The sequence below is a fragment of the Salmo trutta genome, chromosome 27, assembly GCF_901001165.1.
Source record: "Salmo trutta chromosome 27, fSalTru1.1, whole genome shotgun sequence".
In the NCBI taxonomy this organism is placed as follows: domain Eukaryota; kingdom Metazoa; phylum Chordata; class Actinopteri; order Salmoniformes; family Salmonidae; genus Salmo; species Salmo trutta.
In genome coordinates, this window is record NC_042983.1 from 1802855 (window position 1) to 1823256 (window position 20402).

Here is a 20402-nt window from a genome sequence, read left to right on the forward strand (position 1 = left end):
ACAGTTTTATCAGCTGTTTGGGTGGCTGTTCTCAGAAGATCCCACAGGGGAAGAAGCCGCATGTGGAGGTCCTGGACTCGTGTGGTTACACATGGTCTACGGGTGTGAGGCCGGTTAGACGTGCTGCCAAATTTTCTAAAAATGAATCGGCTTATGGTAGAGAAATGTAACATTACATTTTCTGGCAACAGCTCTGTTGGACATTCCTGCATTTAGCATGATAATTACACGCTCCCTCAAAACTTGAGACATCTGTGGCATTGTGTTGTGTGACAAAACTGCACCTTTTAGAGTGGCCTTTTAATGTCTCCAGCACAAGGGGCACCTATGTAATGATCATGCTGTTTAATCAGATTACTGATATGATACACACCTGTCAGGTTATTGAATCAGATTATTGATACACACCTGTCAGGTGGATGGATTATCTTGGGAAAGGAGAAATGCTCACTAACAGGGATATAAACACATTTCTGCACAAAATATGAGCAAAATAAGGTTTTTATTTTGGGTATGGAACATTTGCAGGACGTTTTATTTCAGCTCATGAAACATGGGACCAACACTTTACATGTTGCAGCATTTATATTTTTGTTCAGTGTATGTTTGTGCATTCAGAAAATATTCAGACCCTTAGACATTTTCCACATGTTGTTATGCTACACCCTTATTCTATTTTTTTCATCAGTCTACACACAACAGCCTATAATGACAAAGAGAAAACATGTTTTTAGACATTTTTGCAAATGTATTAAAAATAAAAAACAGAAATACCTTACCTTTACATAAGTATTCGAACCATTTGCTATGGAACTAAAAAATTAGCTCAGGTGCATCCTGTTTCCATTGATCATCCTTGAGATGTTTCTACAACTTGATTGGAGTCCATCTGTGGTAAATTCAATTGATTGAACATGATTTGGAAAGGTATACACCTGTCTATATAAGGTCCCACAGTTGACAGTGCATGTCAGAGCAAAAACCAAGCCATGAAGTCGATGGAATTATCCGTAGAGCTCCGAGACAGGATCACAGATCTGGGAAGGATACCAAAACATTTCTGCGGCATTGAATGTCCCCAAGAACACAGTGGCCTCCATCATTGGCATCCATCCCCCGATTGCTCAAAACTGAGCAATCGGGGGAGAAGGGCCTTGGTCAGGGAGGTGACCAAGAACCCGATGGTCACACTGACAGAGCTCTAGAGTTCCTCTGTGGAGATGGGAGAACCTTCCAGAAGGACAACCATCTCTGCAGCACTCCACCAATCAGGCCTTTATGGTAGAGTGGCCAGACGGAAGCCACTCCTCAGTAAAAGGCACATGACAGCCGCTTGGAGTTTGCCAAAAGGCACCTAAAGGACTCTCAGACCATGAGAAACAAGATTCTGTGGTCTGATGAAACAAAGATTAAACTCTTTGGCTTGAATGCCAAGCGTCACGCCTGGAGGAAACCTGGCACATCCCTACGGTGAAGCATGGTGGTGGCAGCATCATGCTGTGGGGATGTTTTTCAGCGACTGGGAGACTAGTCAGGACGGAGGCAAAGATGAACGGAGCAAAGGACAGAGAGAACCTTGATGAAAACCTGCTCCAGAGCGCTCAGGACATCAGACTGGGGCGAAGGTTCACCTTCTAACAGGACAATGACCCTAAGCACACAGCCAAGACAACACAGGAGTGGCTTCGGGACAAGTCTCTGAATGTCATTGAGTGGCCAGCCAGTGTCATTGAGTGGCCAGTCAATGTCATTGAATGTCATTGAGTGGCCAGCCAGAGTCCGGACTTGAACCCTATCAAACCTGAAAATAGCTGTGCAGCGACACTTGTAGCGTCATACCCAAGAAGACTTGAGGCTGTAATCGCTGCCAAAGGTGCTGCAGACAAAGTACTGAGTAAAGGTGATATTTCCGTTTTTATTTTTTATAATTTAGCAAACATAAAAAAAAAACAGTTTTTGCTTTGTCATTATGGGGTGTTGTGTGTAGATTGATGTGGGAAAAAACAATTTAATACATTTTAGAATAAGGCTGTAACGTAACAAAATGTGAAAAAAGCCAGGGGGTCTAACTACTTTCCGAATGCACTGAATAGGCTAGCACAGTGTTAAACATACTTTTGTTCATGTACTGTATGTGGACACCTGCTCGTCGAACATCTCATTCCAAATTAATATGGAGTCGGTCCCCCCTTTGCTGCAATAACAGCCTCCACTCTTCTGGGAATGCTTTCTACTAGATGTTGGAACATTGCTACGGGGACTTGCTTCCATTCAGCCACAAGCATTAGTGAGGTTGGGTGATTAGGCCTGGCTCCCAGTTCGCGTTCCAATTCATTCCAAAGGTGCTGAGGTCAGGGCTCTGTGTCAAGTTCCCAGTCAAGTTCTTACACACCGATCTCGACAAACCATATTTGTATGGACATCGCTTTGTGCATGGGGGCATTGTCATGCTGAAACAGGAAAGGGACTTCCCCAAACTGTTGCCACAAAGTTGGAAGCACAGAATCGTCTAGAATGTCATTGTATGCTGTAGATACCCTTTAATTCAACTAGGCACATGTAATTGCAGAGTTTGGTAAACAAATTGCCACTGGATTGATGCAAATTATCATGATATCAGTATACCAGGTAGGCATAAGTAACTTTGTAGGTAAATGAGAAGTTATTTGGGAAAGCCTTTCCATCTACCAGAAGACGGTTATCATAAGAAGGGACGTCAAACATTCAGCCTGCTGCACAGACCCTTTGGATGCTCTAATAATAATAATAATAATAATAAATAATTGATTATATTTATATAGCGCTTTTCTACCAACTGAGGTATTCAAAGTGCTTTGCATAGTAGGGGGAAACTCACCTTATCCACCACAAATGTGCGGCACCCACCTGGATGATGCACGGCAACCATTTTTGTGACAGGATGCTCACCACACATCAGCTATCAGGTGGAGAGATGAGGAGTGATATATGCCAATTAGGAAAGAGGAGGATGATTAGGTGGCCATGATGGAATGGGGCCAGGTTGGGAATTTAGCCATGACACCGGGGTTTACACCTCTACTCTTACAATAAATGCCATGGGGATTTTTTATGACCACAGTCAGAGATGACCACGGAGAGCTCTAGTCTAGAGCGCCAGGAGAAATTGTGCTTAGGAGCATTTTTAAACTCTCTCCATTGCTAAAGTAGGAAGAAATAGAAGTAATTGCTGTAAAAATGTTTGAGTGTGCTATATTTACTATCATCATATATTTAAATATATAATTAATATGACATATTTCAATTGTTATATTACGCTAATTTCCTATGGTGGACAAAACGTGTTACATTTCACAAGCTTGCAATTTCACCACATAACATTTTGTGGAATTACATCAGATTGGGGATGTGTATAGTCCGTCACAGCCAGGACTTATAACGCCGTTGTCATTTTCAAATTGAAATGGCACAGACAATTTGTGGCACTCTCTGTGTAAAAGTCGCTGGCCACAAACTAATACACGGATTTGACAGTGAATCTATCACTCAAATGAAAGCCAACCCCTGTCACTATTTGGAACTCTCTCTCTCTCTCACTCTCTCTCACTCAATCACTCACTCACTCACTCACTCACTCACTCACTCACTCACTCACTCACTCACTCACTCTCTCCTTCTCTCTGTCTGTCTCTTTGCTCTCGAGGGAAATTGACAGTCAGCCTCTGATCCTCTCCTGACCTCAAAACCTAAACCAAACAAGCCTCTCAAACCCTCTTCAGCAGTTTTACACTGTCATTTTACGAAGAGGTTTTCAACTATCATATTTTCTCTGTGGCTTCAGTGAGTGGCCAAATACTACGCTAATACAATTCAAAATACCTTCAGCATTTGCTTTAGTCTGAGTCCCAGATGTGTGGGGTTTGCAGCTGTAGGACTCTTCTATTGGTTCCAATGCAACAGGCAAGCTCAAACAAGCACATTATTTCAAATAGTGTTTGAACCCAGCTCTGAACCGCAGGCTAGTGGCTTGCTAATAGCATGAGTCCTGGGTGAACAGACCGACCGCCTCACACAGAAAAGCATGTTATTTCCAGCCCAGCTCTGTGCTGCTCAGCACTGCAGGTTTTCTCCTCTCTGATGTTGACGATTCAGAGCTTTTTATGGCTATGCCGTGCCAGATATTTTTAAGTTTATCATACATTTTATGATTAGGGTTACTTGGAAAATGGTTATTAAAGAAAAGTCTTTTGAACAGCGGCCAGCGGGGAACAGCTGTTTTTCTCTGTTCTCAGATGTAAGCCACACTGCCCAGTTAAAACACTGCCTAGCAGCTAGCTAAAACAGAGGAGTTAAACACAGACACAAACACAGTACACCCCCCCTCCTGCCAGCCCCCCCACACTACACTACACACACACACACACACCAAATCCATACGCCCCTAGAGCTACTATATCAGAGCCAGAGCATCTCCACTTAGGCAGCGGTCTTTCTCTGTACTAAAAGGTTAAAATAATGGATTTTCTCTCCCTACCACAGCCCATTCTCCACCTGTCCTCTCCATCCTCCATGTCCCCTCTCTCCTCCACACCACGAGGTTGGGGATAATGCCTCTCCTCTTTCATGTGGGTTTACCCATTCATTCACCCCTCTCCTCACCTCCACCCCCTCCCTCCCTCCATCACAGGGGGTTCAGGGCCAGAGACAGGGCCAGAAAACTGATCGTTTGTTGATCAAAGCTACCGGTTGTGTGTATGTGTGTGTGTGTGTGTGTGTGTGTGTGTGTGTGTGTGTGTGTGTGTGTGTGTGTGTGTGTGTGTGTGTGTGTGTGTGTGTGTGTGTGTGTGTGTGTGTGTGTGTGTGTGTGTGTGTGTGTGTGTGTCTAAGCAAGTGATGTGTGTGTTCAGGATGATGCCCTCCTGAGGCTGTGATTAGGTTAATTAAATTATTGACTATAGGTGATGGATAACCTCATATCATATAGAGCAGTTTGACAGGTCCAATGTGTGTTTGTGTGTTTGTGTGAGTGCATTGGTGTAGAGTAGTGTGTGTGTGTGCGCTTATGTGTGCGTGTTTCTATTTGCGTGCATGTGCGTTTGTACATTTGCGTGTAACTTGTGTTTGTTCCCTAGAGATTTGAACCGAGCTACCTCTCTATCTTTACCGTCATCATAGTATCCCCTCCACCCAGACAAACAGGTGTCAGCCCCAACAGCCCCAGAGACTGGGTGTATTACCATAGAGATGATGGAGAAGATCAGGCTAGAGCACGTGTCACACTCATTCCACGGAGGGTCGAGTGTCTGCGGGTTTTCGCTCCTCCCTTGTACTTGATTGATGAATTCAGGTCACTAATTAGTAAGGAACTCCACACACTTGGTTGTCTTTGGCTTAATTGAAAGTAAAAACGTAACACCTGCAGACACTAGGCCCTCCATGGAATGAGTTTCACAACCCTGGACTAGAGTGTCACTCCGAGTGGAAAACAAGTACTGTGTTTCCTGTGTGCGTGGCAGGCTGCACTTTACACAAAATTTACATGGAAATAATGTAAATGAAAACAATTCTGAGTTTCATATTTAGGGTATGAGATGAGTATGAGACTTTTGAATCGGGTCAAAAGTTGTGCACTATATAGGGAATAGGCTGCCATTTGGGAGATGAGTCCACGGTTAGGAGGAAGAGAGGGATTATTTTCTCCTAACGGAGGAAAAAAAAAGATCAAAATGTCCATAGTACATAGCTCGACTTCAACCCCATCCCTAGGTTAATGCTTCCCCTTACGAACAAAAACAATCCACTGTTCCTGAAACGACATCTTGCTCAAAAACCTTTTTTTCTGCCCTGTGAAAGGAGAGGAAGAGACCCTGGAAAGTGTTTTTGATAGGAGAAGAAAAGGAATGGAAACGCCCTTCCGAATTTCCCCCACAATAGGGCTGAAATGGGATAGCTGAGGCCCCGGGCTTTTTTACAATGAAGAACGTCAAAAGAGAATAGAAAAGTAGAGAATAGGTCCCGGGCAATTACAGTCAGAGCTGAGAAAAGGACAACAGTAATGCTCCTAAAGAAGATCCTTCCTCCGTTGACCTAGGATGGGTTTTTTGTTGCCCTGTGCACCTTATTGAAAAAAATGCTCCACACTAGGCTTTGGCGGTATACCGGACACTATATACCGTATGCCTGGGTATCTGGAAATAGCCACGGGATGTTTTTTCATTACCGTCAATATCGTTGAAACAATTTCGTTGACGTTTATTTTATACATTTGAATATTTGTAGCTACTTAAGTTCATTACATGCAGTCAACTTGTGCAATAAGTTAGGAGATAAAGAAGATTGCGTTCTTCATTTCACCTGTCACATCATTTTTAATTATACAACTTACCGGTAGTCCCCAGGCTCTTGGTGTTTGTTTACAAGCACACAACAACGAGAGACCGTAGTCTTGTGAGTCACTCACTGTTGTGCACCATTCGCAAGGTGTCTTATATCTATTAAGTAACATTTCTAAAATGTGCTAAATGTCGTGCGGTTGTGCATTTGGTTTGCTAATTTAGTAGCTAATTAGCTATCTAGCTAAGTGGTTAGCTTCTTCCAAAATCAAGCTTCGCTTGGTAACAGCAGAGAATCCAGTCCTGGATCAAGAGCCTTGCTGTCTAATATTTGTTTTGTGTGTTCCGCAAACTGTAAGTAGCATTCTGGAGTCACTTATATAACTTTATAAGCTGGGATGTCTGTCCTGTACAGACACTGCATAAAATTTTGGCAATGCGCTCGTTAGCATTTAGTTAGCATTTAGTTAGCATTCTCTATGGGATTTGTGATGTACTTGTTAGCTTTGTTAACCTTCGGATTACAGAGGATCAGTGGGGTTTGAAAATAGCGCCCCTTGTGTTCAGTGCCGGTATTACCAAATATCCCATTATGGTGCAAGGTCGGTACGAAGGTATGACAATCTGGATACCGCCCAAGCCTAATCCACACACTGGGATATGTGCTCCAAAGGGTGTCTATGTAGCTATTTATTACGTAATTAACAGTTTATAACCTTCTTATAAACCCTTTTCAAACTCTTCATTAAACCCCTTATAAAGGGTAAGTGAAGTAGTAAAATTAATTGAACAAAGCACACAGACAGTATAGACAGTTCACAGAAACTAACAGTTGCTCAAAGGCCCTGTCTGGATGTGTGTATGTTCTCCCTCCCTTCCCGTCAGTGAAACGAAAACAGCCAAAGCGCCACGGGGGACAAAAGGGGCCAGGCTGTCAGGTTTGACGGGTTAAAAGTGCAGAGTGGCGGTTCAAATGACTGTGGCCCCTTCAGACAAAAGGCCCTGCTCCATTCTCGCCCCAGGACAGTTGTCTGTCTCCTTTAGGCCACTGTCTGCCTGTCTGAGAGCCCACTGTCTAGGCCGGGGTCTGCTGGACATGCATGGTCAGGCCACTGAGGACCAGAACACAGGCTAACATAACAAACAGAGCAAAGCGACGAGCTAGCGCCTAGTGGGGGTGTTGCAGTAGGGAGATGATCATTTGCACCACAGACAGACACAATCTCAAAATCGACTCTCCCGCAATATTTTATTCAATATTCAGTTTCCAGTTTTTGGGTCGATAACCTCTTTTTATTTGCGTTTTCTCCCCCTTATTTCCCCTCCTTCTCCCTTCTCTCTCTTCATCCCTCCTTCCAGGAACCCTGATGGTGACGTCCAGCCGTGGTGTTACATCGCTGACCATGAAGAAGGAATCTACTGGAGATACTGTGACATCTCCACCTGTCAGAGTAAGTGGCTGTGTGTGTGTGTCTTTTTCTGTGTGTGTGTGCATGCTTGTGTGTGTGTGTGTGTGTGTGTGTGTGTGTGTGTGTGTGTGTGTGTGTGTGTGTGTGTGTGTGTGTGTGTGTGTGTGTGTGTGTGTGTGTGTGTGTGTGTGTGTGTGTGTGTGTGTGTGTGCGTGTGTGTGCATGTGCATTCGTGCCTGAACGCATGTGTGGGTCTGTGTATCAGAATCATGGAGTTAACGCCCTGTGTTCCTGTATTACACCCTGGCTGACCTGAAGCCCGGAGGCACTGTACCATTTGCTTGATCATCTGTTCATCTCCCGGTCTCTCGTTCGGACAGATAGATACAGTAGTTATGAAAATGTTTATAGGTCGTCAGCAGGGTTTCACTGAGCTATTATCATCCTGAAGAATGTGCCTAATTGCCTCTCATCACCAGCCCTGCTATGTCTGGGCCTGTCTGTTCGATATGAACTGTCAGTCAGTCAGTCACACTGTGTGTGTTTCACTACTTGCCGTATGTGGGTGTGTTACTGTGTGTGCATGTGATTTGTGTGCGTATACATACGTTTGTGAGTATTTGTGTGCATGTTAACACGTCTGTATGTCTATGCATGTGTGTGTGTCTCCATTTGTATCCCAGTGTTAGTGTGTGTGTGTGTGTGTGTGTGTGTTTACATTAATGTCAGCGTGCCGACTATCTCTATTAGCTGTCAGTCAGCTCAGCAGAGCATTGTGTGTGTGTGTGTGTGTGTGTGTGTGTGTGTGTGTGTGTGTGTGTGTGTGTGTGTGTGTGTGTGTGTGTGTGTGTGTGTGTGTGTGTGTGTTGTTGCCTCTATGCATGTCCTCTACTGGCTTGGCACAGACCTGGTAGAGCTGTCTCTCTCTGTAATCCCATCAACCCAGCCTGGAACAGTCTCATCATCACATACTTTACACCCTCCTCCCTTCCTTTATCACTGGTTGGGAGAATGAACCGCTGTACCTGATTGATGGGAGGGACAGGGAGAGACTGGGCCTAATTCATGAACCAGTCAACTGAATCACAGACTGGACATGACCTGTACACACACAGTCAGTGCTACTAGAGTACACTGTGATGTGTGTCAGTGCTCTGGGCTGAAAACACTCCCATTCTTTATGTTTCTAATCTAAACCACATTATCAAATCAGGCGTTATTTAAACAGCACATTCCAGACATGGAATGCAACGCAATGTGCTTCACAGGAGAAAAAAATAGAAAAAAATACAGAAAATAAAAAAAATGAAATATTTACAAACATAAGCGAATAAAAAACAATATAATAATAAAAACTCAACAACTAAAAAAGCCCCCTAAGGAAAAAGAAAGCTAAAAAGGTGTGTTTTAAGATACCAGTCGCAACATCAACAGTGAAGAGGCGACCCCGGAATGCTGGCCTTCTCGGCAGAGTTCCTCTGTCCAGTGTCTGTGTTATTTTGCCCATGTTAATCGCTTCTTTTTATTGGCCAGTCTGAGGCTTTTTGTTTGCAACTCTGCCTAGAAGGCCAGCATCCCGGAGTCGCCTCTTCACTGTTGACGTTGAGACTAGTGTTTTGCGGGTACTATTTAATGAAGCTGCCAGTTGAGGACTTGTGATGTGTCTGTTTCTCAACCTAGACACTCTAATGTACTTGTCCTCTTGCTCAGTTGTGCACCGGGGCCTCCCACTCCTCTTTCTATTCTGGTTAGAGACAGTTTGTGCTGTTCTGTGAAGGGAGTAGTACACAGTGTTGTGCGAGATCTTCAGTTTCTTATCAATTTCTCGAATGGAATAGACTTCATTTCTCAGAACAAGAATAGACTGACGAGTTTCAGAAGAAAGTTCTTTGTTTCTGGCCATTTTGAGCCTGTAATCGAACCCACAAGTGCTGATGCTCCAGATATTCAACTAGTCTAATGAGAACAACAGTTTTCAGCTATGCTAACATAATTGCAAAAGGGTTTTCTAATGATCAGTTAGCCTTTTAAAATGATAAACTTGGATTAGCTAACAAAACGTGCCACTGGAACACAGGAGTAATGGCTGCTGATAATGGGTCTCTGTATGCCTATGTAGATATTCCATAAAAAAATCTGCCATTTCCAGCTAAAATAGTCATTTACAACATTAACAGTGTCTTCACTGTATTTCTGATCGATTTATTTTAATGGACAAAAAATATGCTTGTCTTTCAAAAACATGGACATTTCTAAGTGACCCCAAACTTTTGAACGGTAGTGTATGTCCACAGTTTCGGCCCCCCTCAGGTTCTCTGGGAGGCTATTCCAGAGGCTGGGGGCATAGTAACTAAAGGCTGCCTCTCCATGCCTCTTGGTCCTAAGCTTTGAGATAGTTAAAAAGACAGTGCCAGAGGACCTCAGAGACCTACTGGATACATAACTTAACATATAACCAATTATAACCAATGTCATTTGGCACTGCCAGGGTAATGTCACATAATACATCTTGACAGGCCTATTTGACCTCGTATGAAGGTCCACACTCTTACAGTACCAATGCCTATTTCAGACCTACACAACCAACTACTTAAGAATACTACAAGCAGAGTTCTTCCCTCATTTTATTGACCTCATGCGACCAGCCTGGACACAAAACTAACGGGGTGGAGCCACTGCCCGCCAAGCTGGCGTGACCCTAGATAACAGGGCACAGTGGGACGACTTACTGATCAATCCTGGCAGATACAGACAGAGCCTCAGTGAATGGCCACACTGCCACATGAAAATACAGACCAAACTGCATGTAGACCAACCAAAACATTTACATTTTAGTCATTTAGCAGATGCTCTTATCCAGAGCGTCTTACAGTTAGTGCATTCATCTTAAGATAGCTAGGTGGGACATAGTAAGTACACTTTTCATCAATAAAGTAGCTATCAGCACAGTCAGAGTGGGGGGGGGGGGGGGTCGAGGTGAGGAGGATGGGCAAGGACTCTGCTGTCTTATCTTCAGGGGGAAGCTGGTTCCACCATTGGGGTGCCAGGACAGAGATGAGCTTGGACTGGGCTGAGCGAGAGCTGCCCTCCCATAGGGGTGGGAGAGCCAAGAGACCAGAGGTGGCGGAACAGAGTGCTCAGGTTGGGGTGTAGGGTTTGAGCATAGCCTGAAGGTAGGGAGGGGCAGTTCCTCTTGCTGTTCTGTAGGCAAGCACCATCTTGTAGTGGATGCGAGCTTCAGCTGGAAACCAGTGGATTGTGCGGAGTAGCGGATTGACATGGGAGAACTTCGGAAGATTGAAAACCAGGCGGGCTGCAGCGTTATGCATAAGTTGCAGGGATATGATGGCACAAGCGGGGAGCCCAGCCAACAGCGAGTTGCCGTAGTCCAGACAGGAGATGACAAGGGCCTGGAGTATGACCTGTGTCGCTTCCTATGTGAGGTAGGGTTGTACTCTACGGATGTTGTAAAGCATGCTGCAGGAGCGAGTCACTGCTTTGATGTTTGCAGAGAATGACAGGGTTTTGTCCAGAGTCACGCCAAGGTTCTTTGCACTCCGGGTGGGCGACACTGTGGAGTTGTCAACCGTGATGGAGCGGGCAGGCCTTTCCCGGTAGGAAGAGCAGCTCAGTCTTGTCGGGTTGAGTTTGATGTCGTGGGCCGACGTCTAAGCTGAGATATCTGCCAGGTACACAGAGATGTGTGTCGCCACCAGTGTTCAGGGATGAGTTGATGAGGGAAGTGAGGAACGGGAGAAGGTCTCCAGTGATGGTCTGGGGAAGGGAGGGAATGGGGTTGAGCGGGCAGGTTGTCGGACGGCCAGACCTCACTAGTCGCAGGATTTCAGGTCAAGGAGTACGGTAGTTCTGTGTGAGTGGGACCAGTGGACTCAATAGGCTAAGTGAATGAGGAGCGGATGTCGTCAACCTTCTTTTCAAAGTGGTTGAGGAAGTAATCCGCAAAGAGGGAGGAGGGAGGGGTGGAGGAGAGTGATATTTAGAGTGATAGAAAGTGGCTTTAGCAGCAGATACAAAGGAAGAAAATGTAGAGAGGAGTGAGTGAAAGGATGTTTGGTCCTCCGTACATTTATTTTTCCTCCATTTCTGCTCAGCTGCCGGCAACCCTGTTCTGTAGGCTCACAATGAGTCACTCAGCCACAGAGCAGGAGGGGAGGGCCGAGCGGGAAAGGGGACAGTGCGAGTCATAGGATGCAGAAAGGGAGAAGAGTAGGGTCAAAGTGGCAGAATCAGTAGGGTCGAAGAGGCAGAGACAGGATTTACCAGAAGGGAGAGAATAGAAGAGGGGAGATTAGTAGGCGAGAGAGAGCAAAGATTGCGATGGCGCATGACCATCTGGGTAGGGGCTGAGGGGCTAGGGTTGGAGGAAAGGGAGACAGAAAAGGAAACAATGTAATGATCAGAGACCAGGCGGTGGGTTGCAGTGAGTTTAGTAGGCAAACAGCCTCTAGTAAAGATGAGGTCAAGCGTATTGCATGCCTTGTGAGTTGGAGGGGTTTGGGAAAGGGTGAGGTCAAAAGAGGCTAGAAGGAGAAAGAGAGTTGGAAAGAAATTAATTGAAGCCTGACATCAGGGGTTGATGTCGCCAAGTATGAAGAACGATGAGCCATTGTCAGGAAATAAGCTTATCAAGGTGTCAAGATCATTGAGGAACTCTCCAAGGGCACCTGGTGAGCGATAGGTGACAACAATGTTAAGCTTGAGTGGACAAGTGACAGTGACAGCACGGAATTCAAATGAGGAGAGGGACAGGTGAGCGAAGGAGAAAAGAGAAAATCTCCAGTTAGGAGAAAGTAGTAGCCCAGTGCCACCACCGTGACAACCAGATGCTCTTAGAATATGACAGAAAACGTAGTCAGATGAAGAGAAAACAGCTGAAGTAGCAGTGTTCTCTGGATGTCTCCGCCAGGGCCAAAAAGTCAAGGGACTGAAGGGCAGCATGGGCTGAGATGAACTTGGCGTTCTTGACCGCAGATCGGCAGCTCCAAACGTTGCCAGAGACCCGGAATTCCACATGGGTTGTGCACGCAGGGTACACGAAATTAGAAGGGTTGGAGCCAAGGGGTGGGAAATGTCTGTAAGGCCTACAGGGAGAGGAGCGAACAGGTATAGAAAACACACAAATTGTTGCCAAAGCTACAAAAGAGCAAAATGAGATCATCAGAAAATAACCAGGTAAGAGAGTTGTGTTGAGCCTTCCTTCCTCGAAGAACCTTCTTTGATTCGGTGACGGTATTCGTTTTGCAGCCGAGACCGCCACTGAAACGACCGCCGCTGAGAAACCAGCGGAGACTGAAGTACTAACACTAAATGCTAATTGCCTAGCAGAGGTGAAGAACACACCTCCTCCAACACAGCCACTGATTACCAAAACAAGTCAAATGCAGACCGACCATAACACAGGAGACCACATGCAGACCAACCAAAGCACAGACAGATCACCAAAACAGACAAAAGGAAACACAGACGACCCAGATCCCTTTCTGAAACACCACAGAAGCTCTGAGGCTCTCGTTGTTTGTCATGATCTTGTGAGAAGACACTGACAGAAAGTGTGTTCTTTCTTTCACTTGGCAGCAGCCTTTTAGATGCAGAAGAACACATCGAGAATGGGCATGGCTGGAGGTGAAGGCAGGCAGCACCACGTGGCGACTGTGGTTTCACAATAAGATCAGACGACTTGGTTTTGGGTTCTAGAACGCACTCTCTTCTCGCTGGCTGCCCTTGAGGCAGAACTGTCTCCTCAAGACAGAACAGGCACGTTTTCATCTGTCTTCATTGTAGATGCCTCGCTCAGGGCCCTTCCCTTCCTTTCTCTATCTCAATTGTCTCTTTATTCAGTAATACAGTGTGTCTATCTATAATGCCAGGGCAGAAAGGGGAGCAGGGAGGGTGTGTGTAGATCTGCATTCAATATGGGCAATGCTCGAAGCGGGCAGAAGAATTGGAACACACACACGGCACAGGGGTAGGTTACAGGACAGGCTGGCTGCACCAGTCCAGCCTGCAAGACAGCAGACAAAATATGCATGGAGGCAGGGAGCACTATGGTGACCCAGCAACCCATCTGCACTGCAACAAAGGCTGGCCTCAATTTCCCTGAGATAAGTAATCAGCTTAGCTCTTATTCCAGCCAGGGGAATGGGTGGATGGATGGGAGGGTCGGACTGTTCCACTCTGACACAAAGGGCATGGGATCGCTCTGGTCCAGACACTCATGGATATTTGGACACTTGTGTGAAATAGGTCAGTCGAAAGAGAACGAGAGAGGTGGAGGGAGAGAAAAAGAGAGAGATAGACATCTAAAGTACACACACGCACAAACGCACGCACACGCACAGCCTTTTCAGCAACCCACGCATTGTTGGATGGGTTGATGGGTCCTTTAGTCATTTGGCCTCCAGAGGCTGAGAGGACAGCTGAAGACTGAGAGGAGTGGGCTTGAGTCACACAGAGGAGTAGTGGGCACAGTCTATCTCTCTCTCCCTGTCCCCTCCTGCCTACTACATTCTTGGGGCTGGCTGGGAGGGTTAGGGAAGAGGAGGAAGGGAAGAATGGGGTGTAATGGTGTTCTGTGAGAGATCAGTGGTTAATGAGGTGTGGGGAATGTACCAGATAAATCCCTGTAAACCCCCACAGCCAAACTTACAATAGGGCCAAGCCCACTCTACCCTGAGCCAGGCCGGCGCCAATGCCCTTGGTGGCAAAAAAAGCTGTAGGCCTATCCTCATAGTAGGATGTTGCAGAAACATTCCTGTCCCACTACCTTGAGTCTGTTGTGACCTTTCACCCTTTTGCAGGTGTGTTTTTCAGAAACATTTGTAGTTATAGAACACTCAGTGGTGGAAAAAGTACCCAATTGTTATACTTGAGTAAAAGTAAAGTAACTGTACCTTAATAGAAAATGACTCAATTAAAAGTGAAAGTCACCTGGTAAAATACTACTTGAGTAAAAGTCTAAAAGTATTTGGTTTTAAATATACCAACCAAAAAAATCTTATAATAAGCAAAAGAAACGGCACAATGTTCTTGATATTTTTTTAATTTACTGATAGCCAGGGGCACACTGCAACTCAGACATAATTTACAAATGAAGCATTTGTGCGTTTACTTGATGAAGTCACCCCACCACTTTCCCTCTTCCATCTGTCTGAGAATGACACAGATCGAAGAGCTTTCTGGCGCTGTCAGGGGGAGGGCTCCGGGAACTAAAGTCCTGGAGCCTTCTCTGAAACATGCACGCGCGTGCGCACACACACACACACACACACACACACACACACACACACACGCACACTGTACTCCTTGAGCGTTCTCTAAAAAACAAAGAGACTTTGAGACATTGAAGTGAGTGAGGCGAAGAGCTCATCTCTCAACAACCAGCCATATGATCAGGAAAAACAGGCTCTGTGTGTCACTACTGTGCATTCCTATCTTCAGATACAGCCTCTCAGTTTTCTCTGCTGCACTCAACACTACAATTTGTTCTTTAAAGCATGTTTACATTTTCAGTTCAAAGAAGGGATAATCCCATGACTCATATATATATACTTCATAAACACACATATTATTCAACCTAGGGACAATTGAACTTTGGAGAATAGCCAATATGCTAAAAGGCCTATACGTTTTTCTTTAGTGCAGTTGACATGTCAAGCAAATCATTAGAGGATATCCAAATGAACTTACCTGGTGAAGTTCAAAGGCAAGTCCCTCAAGGATGTTATTTGTGATTGATTAGAGGAGAGAGGTAAAACGTAAAGCTGCCTGTTCCTGTTGCACCTGAAATGTGTATTATAAAAAATAAATATGTATTATAAATCAAGTTTTTAAAAAAACGTACAGTGAGGTCATTTCGTACAGTGAGGTCATTTCGTACAGTGAGGTCATTTCGTACAGTGAGGTCATTTCGTACAGTGAGGTGATTTCGTACAGTGAGGTCATTTCGTACAGTGAGGTCATTTCGTACAGTGAGGTCATATGCTAATGTACATGTTTGCTCTGTGCATTGAAGTTCAAAGTAAAGACAGTCGCTGAAGGGTGTTAGTAGTGATTGATTCGGGAGGACAGCGGTAAAGCCTAAAGCTGCCTGGTGCACTTCAAAGTGTGATCACTGATTCTGTTATCAGAAATACTTCCAAACGTCACGCTATCTGTCTGACGTTTTTATGACATGGTCCATTGATTTATTATTACGCTATATATTTTCGGTTTTATTATGCTATAAAGGAAAAGGTTATGATGCGATATTATATGATCCCTTGGTTGTAATATATCACTAGTCCCTGGAGTTTGTTTGTGGTCATGTGGTCAGTGTCGCATGGTATTATATTTTACATTTTAATCCTTTTCTCTTAACCAGAGCGACAGTCAATGCATTCAACTAAGGTAGGTAAAAACAACCCACTTTTTTAATCAGTTGCCATCTTGCTCCACCTACAGAGTTGGTGTAGGTTGAAGTTTCCCCTAGACGCTGATCTGGGGTCAGTTTTCCCCCACTAATGGTTAAGGTTAGGATTGGGTGAGGAGGGGAAGCTGATCCTAGATCTGTATTTAGGTGCTAGGGGAAACTTCACTCCGGAGCTGGAGAGTTAAACGGTTCAGGAGAGAGTCAAAGTCATATCATCTCATCTCCCCTCAGTAGGAGTGGAGACTGTTCACATAGGACACCTGAGACTGAGAACTCTCCCTCCATTCGGGCCGTTCGTGTAACTGACCAGCCAATCCAGGCCCAGGAGTGCACAGGGACCATTGTTCTGGCAGCTCAATGGCACCTTTGTGGGGGGTGAAAGTGAGACGCGGGCGGCTCAGTGGCTTAAGGAGCTTTTTATGCATCCCCTCCCCATAGATAGATGATTTAATGCAACTGTGGTCATCTGATTGTCTGTTTTTTCCAGGGCATCTAGTACAGAGAATATGGGAAAAACTTATTTTAAAGCCTTATTATCATCTCATCCTGACTAAATACCAAATATGTTGTGGCAAAATACTGCTCCTGACTGTAGATAAAAGGCAGTATGTTTTCAACACACACAGACATACCTGGTTTGTTGTTTAAACCAGAGAGACTTTCAAGTTGTGTTATTGTGGTCGTTATTCTCATCATGGTCATTCCTGTTAGAGACAGATGAAAGTCAATGGTAGGTGGTCTCATCCTCGCCACCCCCTTACAAACACGCACGCACGCACGCACACACACACTTACACACACACACACACACACACACACACACACACACACACACACACACACACACACACACACACACACACACACACAGCCACTTACTCTGACACAAATGTGCGTGTGAGCAAGAGTGTGTGTGTCTGTGTGCATACATGCCTGTGTGTGAATGTGTCTGTATGACTAATCTCTGTCTCAGCCCTGACACCTGTCTGTCAGTATAAGCTGCCCCTCTCACCTGTCTGTTCCAGACCCCTCTCCAATGAGTAAACTCTTTGTTGGGTCTCAATGACCCCTGACCTCTCACAACTCAGCCCACATTACCCCTGGGGGGAAATGCCTGCACACAGGTACAAACAAGCTTTTCATATCCCTAGGGGGAAAGAGGAGGGGACGGAGGAACGGGACAAAAACAAGAGAGAATCACTTGGTAGATTAGTATTTCTCTCTCCCTTTCTATCTTTCTCTGTTACATGGTCTAAATAGGGTCATTGTCATTAGGGAATTAAATGGATTGATTTCAAGGAGAGGTAGTTATACAGACGGGCTTTTAATAGGAACAAATAGATGCTTGTTATCAAACCTTTGTCTGGAGAAACAAGAGAAGAGAACGACTGTAACATGGTGACCCTCTTACATAGGAGTCATCAGAGCAAAGCCAAGTCCAGACAAAATGCATGTAGGCTATGGAATAGCTTGTATGGGATATGGGATAGCTTGTATGGGATACTGTAGTTTATATACAGTGTATATAGAGGAACCACCATATTATCCTCATTGATCAATTAACCTGCTCTGTGAGTAATGTATTCTTGTGAAATAGGACTCAATCCACACAGAATAGTTAAGTTGAGACAGAACCTAGACAGAGAACACATGCTGTGCTGGCACTTGCCATATTCTGCCCCGTAGACCGGTTTATGTATGAACTGAGAGGAGGAAAATGGGGGTTACATCCGCTATTACAGGGTACAGAGTCACACACACAAACAGTCCCATTCAAAATGTCAGGAAAGACTAAGTTAGGGAATTTTCAGGCCAAGAGGGCCAGATGTCCTATGGGAATGAGCCAGTCAAGAATGGCATTCTGTTGTCTGCTTTTTCTGTTAAAGACATGTCACCCTCGATATCTCCTGGCTCACATGATCTTCTCCTCGGGTCAAATGGGAAGAGCCCATCAAAGAATATTGAAGAGATAAGAATCATCATAAATATAGTCTGAACCCTCTGTCTTGACAGACATCTTTTCGCATGCTATTCTACACAAACCACTGTGCCGTTTACACTGGAACACACACACACACACCATGAAGTATGAGAACTTCCCTGTGGTCTAAACGGTAGTTAAAGCAACCTGCTGTCACAGTTATTAAAATCACGAAAGACACGTTGTTCACTTTGAAAGAGGATAATGATGAATTGAAGAGCTAGTCTCCCTGGGGTCTGTTATGTGTCGGACTGCAGGAAGACTAGCTGTCGCCATTGGCGTCGGCTAATGGGGATCCTAATAAAATCATAAATCATAAATCATTCAAGCGCTTCTGAAAGAACCCCACAGGGGCAGACAAGACATTTAGGAAAGCCATGCTTTTCATCTCCATCGGATCCGCCGATGAAATAGAAGCCTATCTCCCCAGGACACATACTGCAGTGTGTGCGTGCGTGCAAGTGCTGTGTATATGTCTGTCCTCGAGAAAAGCCTATGTAAATTACGATCGCCAGAATGTAGAAAAAAAAAAAATTTAGATGGCTGTTTTGGCCTCTAAAGTGTGTTTATTATGATCGATCCCCACAGGGAGTTTGTTTTAAAAAGTTTGCTACAAATCGAGACGTTTCATTAACTAGTGATCAATTCTGACTACTACGTTTGTCGTCACACAGGACCCCGTGCTGACACAGACCAATCACGGGCCGGCAGGCTATGAGTAGTCTCGCGACCTCATGCCATAGACATTAAGGTTGACTTTCTCAGGCAGGATGAAAACAACTACATCGACAATGATCCTTTGTTAGTTACGGCTACTTTCACCACAATCATTAGCGATATTTTTGTGCCATTCAGCCCCATTCAGCAATATGGCACGATTCAAATTCAAATACTTCTGGCTTCATGCGCCATTGGGAGTTTTCCATAGGAATACAATGGTGACGTCAGCGCTATTACTATCCACTGGTTTTAATGTCTATGGTGTGTACGTGCACACTCACTATGTGTGTGTGCATGGCACAGTGGCCATTTCAAATTTTCTCTCCTTTGTTCCCTGGTTCAGTCAGTCACACAGAAAGCCCTCTAATTATTCATTTAGAACAGAGTTGTGTTCTGTTCTCTTCCTTTAATTAGCTTCTTCTGTTAGGAGCCCTCAGGCTAACGCATTGATCTCCTCTGTCTTCTATCTGTCGTGTTGTAACACGTCTAGCCAACACACACACACACACACACACACACACACACACACACACACACACACACACAAACAGATTAGGCAGGCAGACACACACAGTGCACCATGCACACACATAGGATGCACATGCAGCAAGCACACACAGACATACACACGGCCAGACTGATTACAGGACGCATACTCAGAGCATGCGCTGACCAGCTGGCGGGTGTCTTCACTGACATTTTCAACCTCTCCCTGACTCAGTCTGTAATACCTACATTTTACAAGCAGACCACCATAGTCCCTGTGGCCAAGAACGCCAAGGTAAACTGTTTAAATGACTATCGCCCCGTAGCACTCACATCTGTAGCCATAAAATGCTTTGGAAGGCTGATCATGGCTCACGTCAACACCATCATCCCAAACACCCTGGATCCACTCCAATTACGCATACCGCCCCAACAGATCCACAGATGACGCAATCTGTTAAAGCGAATCACTAAGCTCAGGACACTGGGACTGAACACCTCCCTCTGCAACTGGATCCTGGACTTCCTGACGGGCCGCCCCAAGGTGGTGAGGGTAGGCAACAACACATCCGTCACGCTGACCCTTTACACGGGGGCCCCTCAGGGGTGCATACTTAGTCCCCTCCTGGTCACACACGACTGCGTGGCGAAGTACGACTCCAACACCAACATTACATTACATTTGGAGGGCAGCGAGCTGATCGTGGACTACAGGAAACAGAGGGCCGAGCACGCCCCCAACCACATCGATGGGGCTGTAGTAGAGCGTGTCGAGAGCTTCAAGTTCCTCGGTGCCCATCACTAAGGAATTAACATGGTCCACACACATCAACACAGTCGTGAAGAAGGCACGACAATGCCTCTTCCACCACAGGAGGCTGAAAAGATTTGACATGGGCCCACAGATCTTCCAAAAATTCTATAGCTGCACCATTGAGACTATCTTGACTGGCTGCATCACCGCTTCGTATGGCAACTGCTTGGCATCAACCGCAAGGCGCTACAGAGGGTAGTGCGTATGGCCCAGTACATCACTGGGGCTGAGCTCCCTACCATCCACAACCTCT

General features: G+C 45.3%; 1 protein-coding gene across 2 annotated transcripts in view; it reads left to right on the top strand.

The window, feature by feature from the left end:
• kremen1 (kringle containing transmembrane protein 1) overlaps window positions 1-20402 on the top strand; it is a 105831-nt gene that overhangs the window by 49023 nt on the left and 36406 nt on the right. For both annotated transcript variants that reach the window (XM_029716293.1, XM_029716292.1), the window contains exon 3: window positions 7671-7762. In XM_029716293.1, the coding sequence (XP_029572153.1) occupies window positions 7671-7762 (92 nt within the window). The remainder of the gene's footprint in view (window positions 1-7670; window positions 7763-20402) is intronic.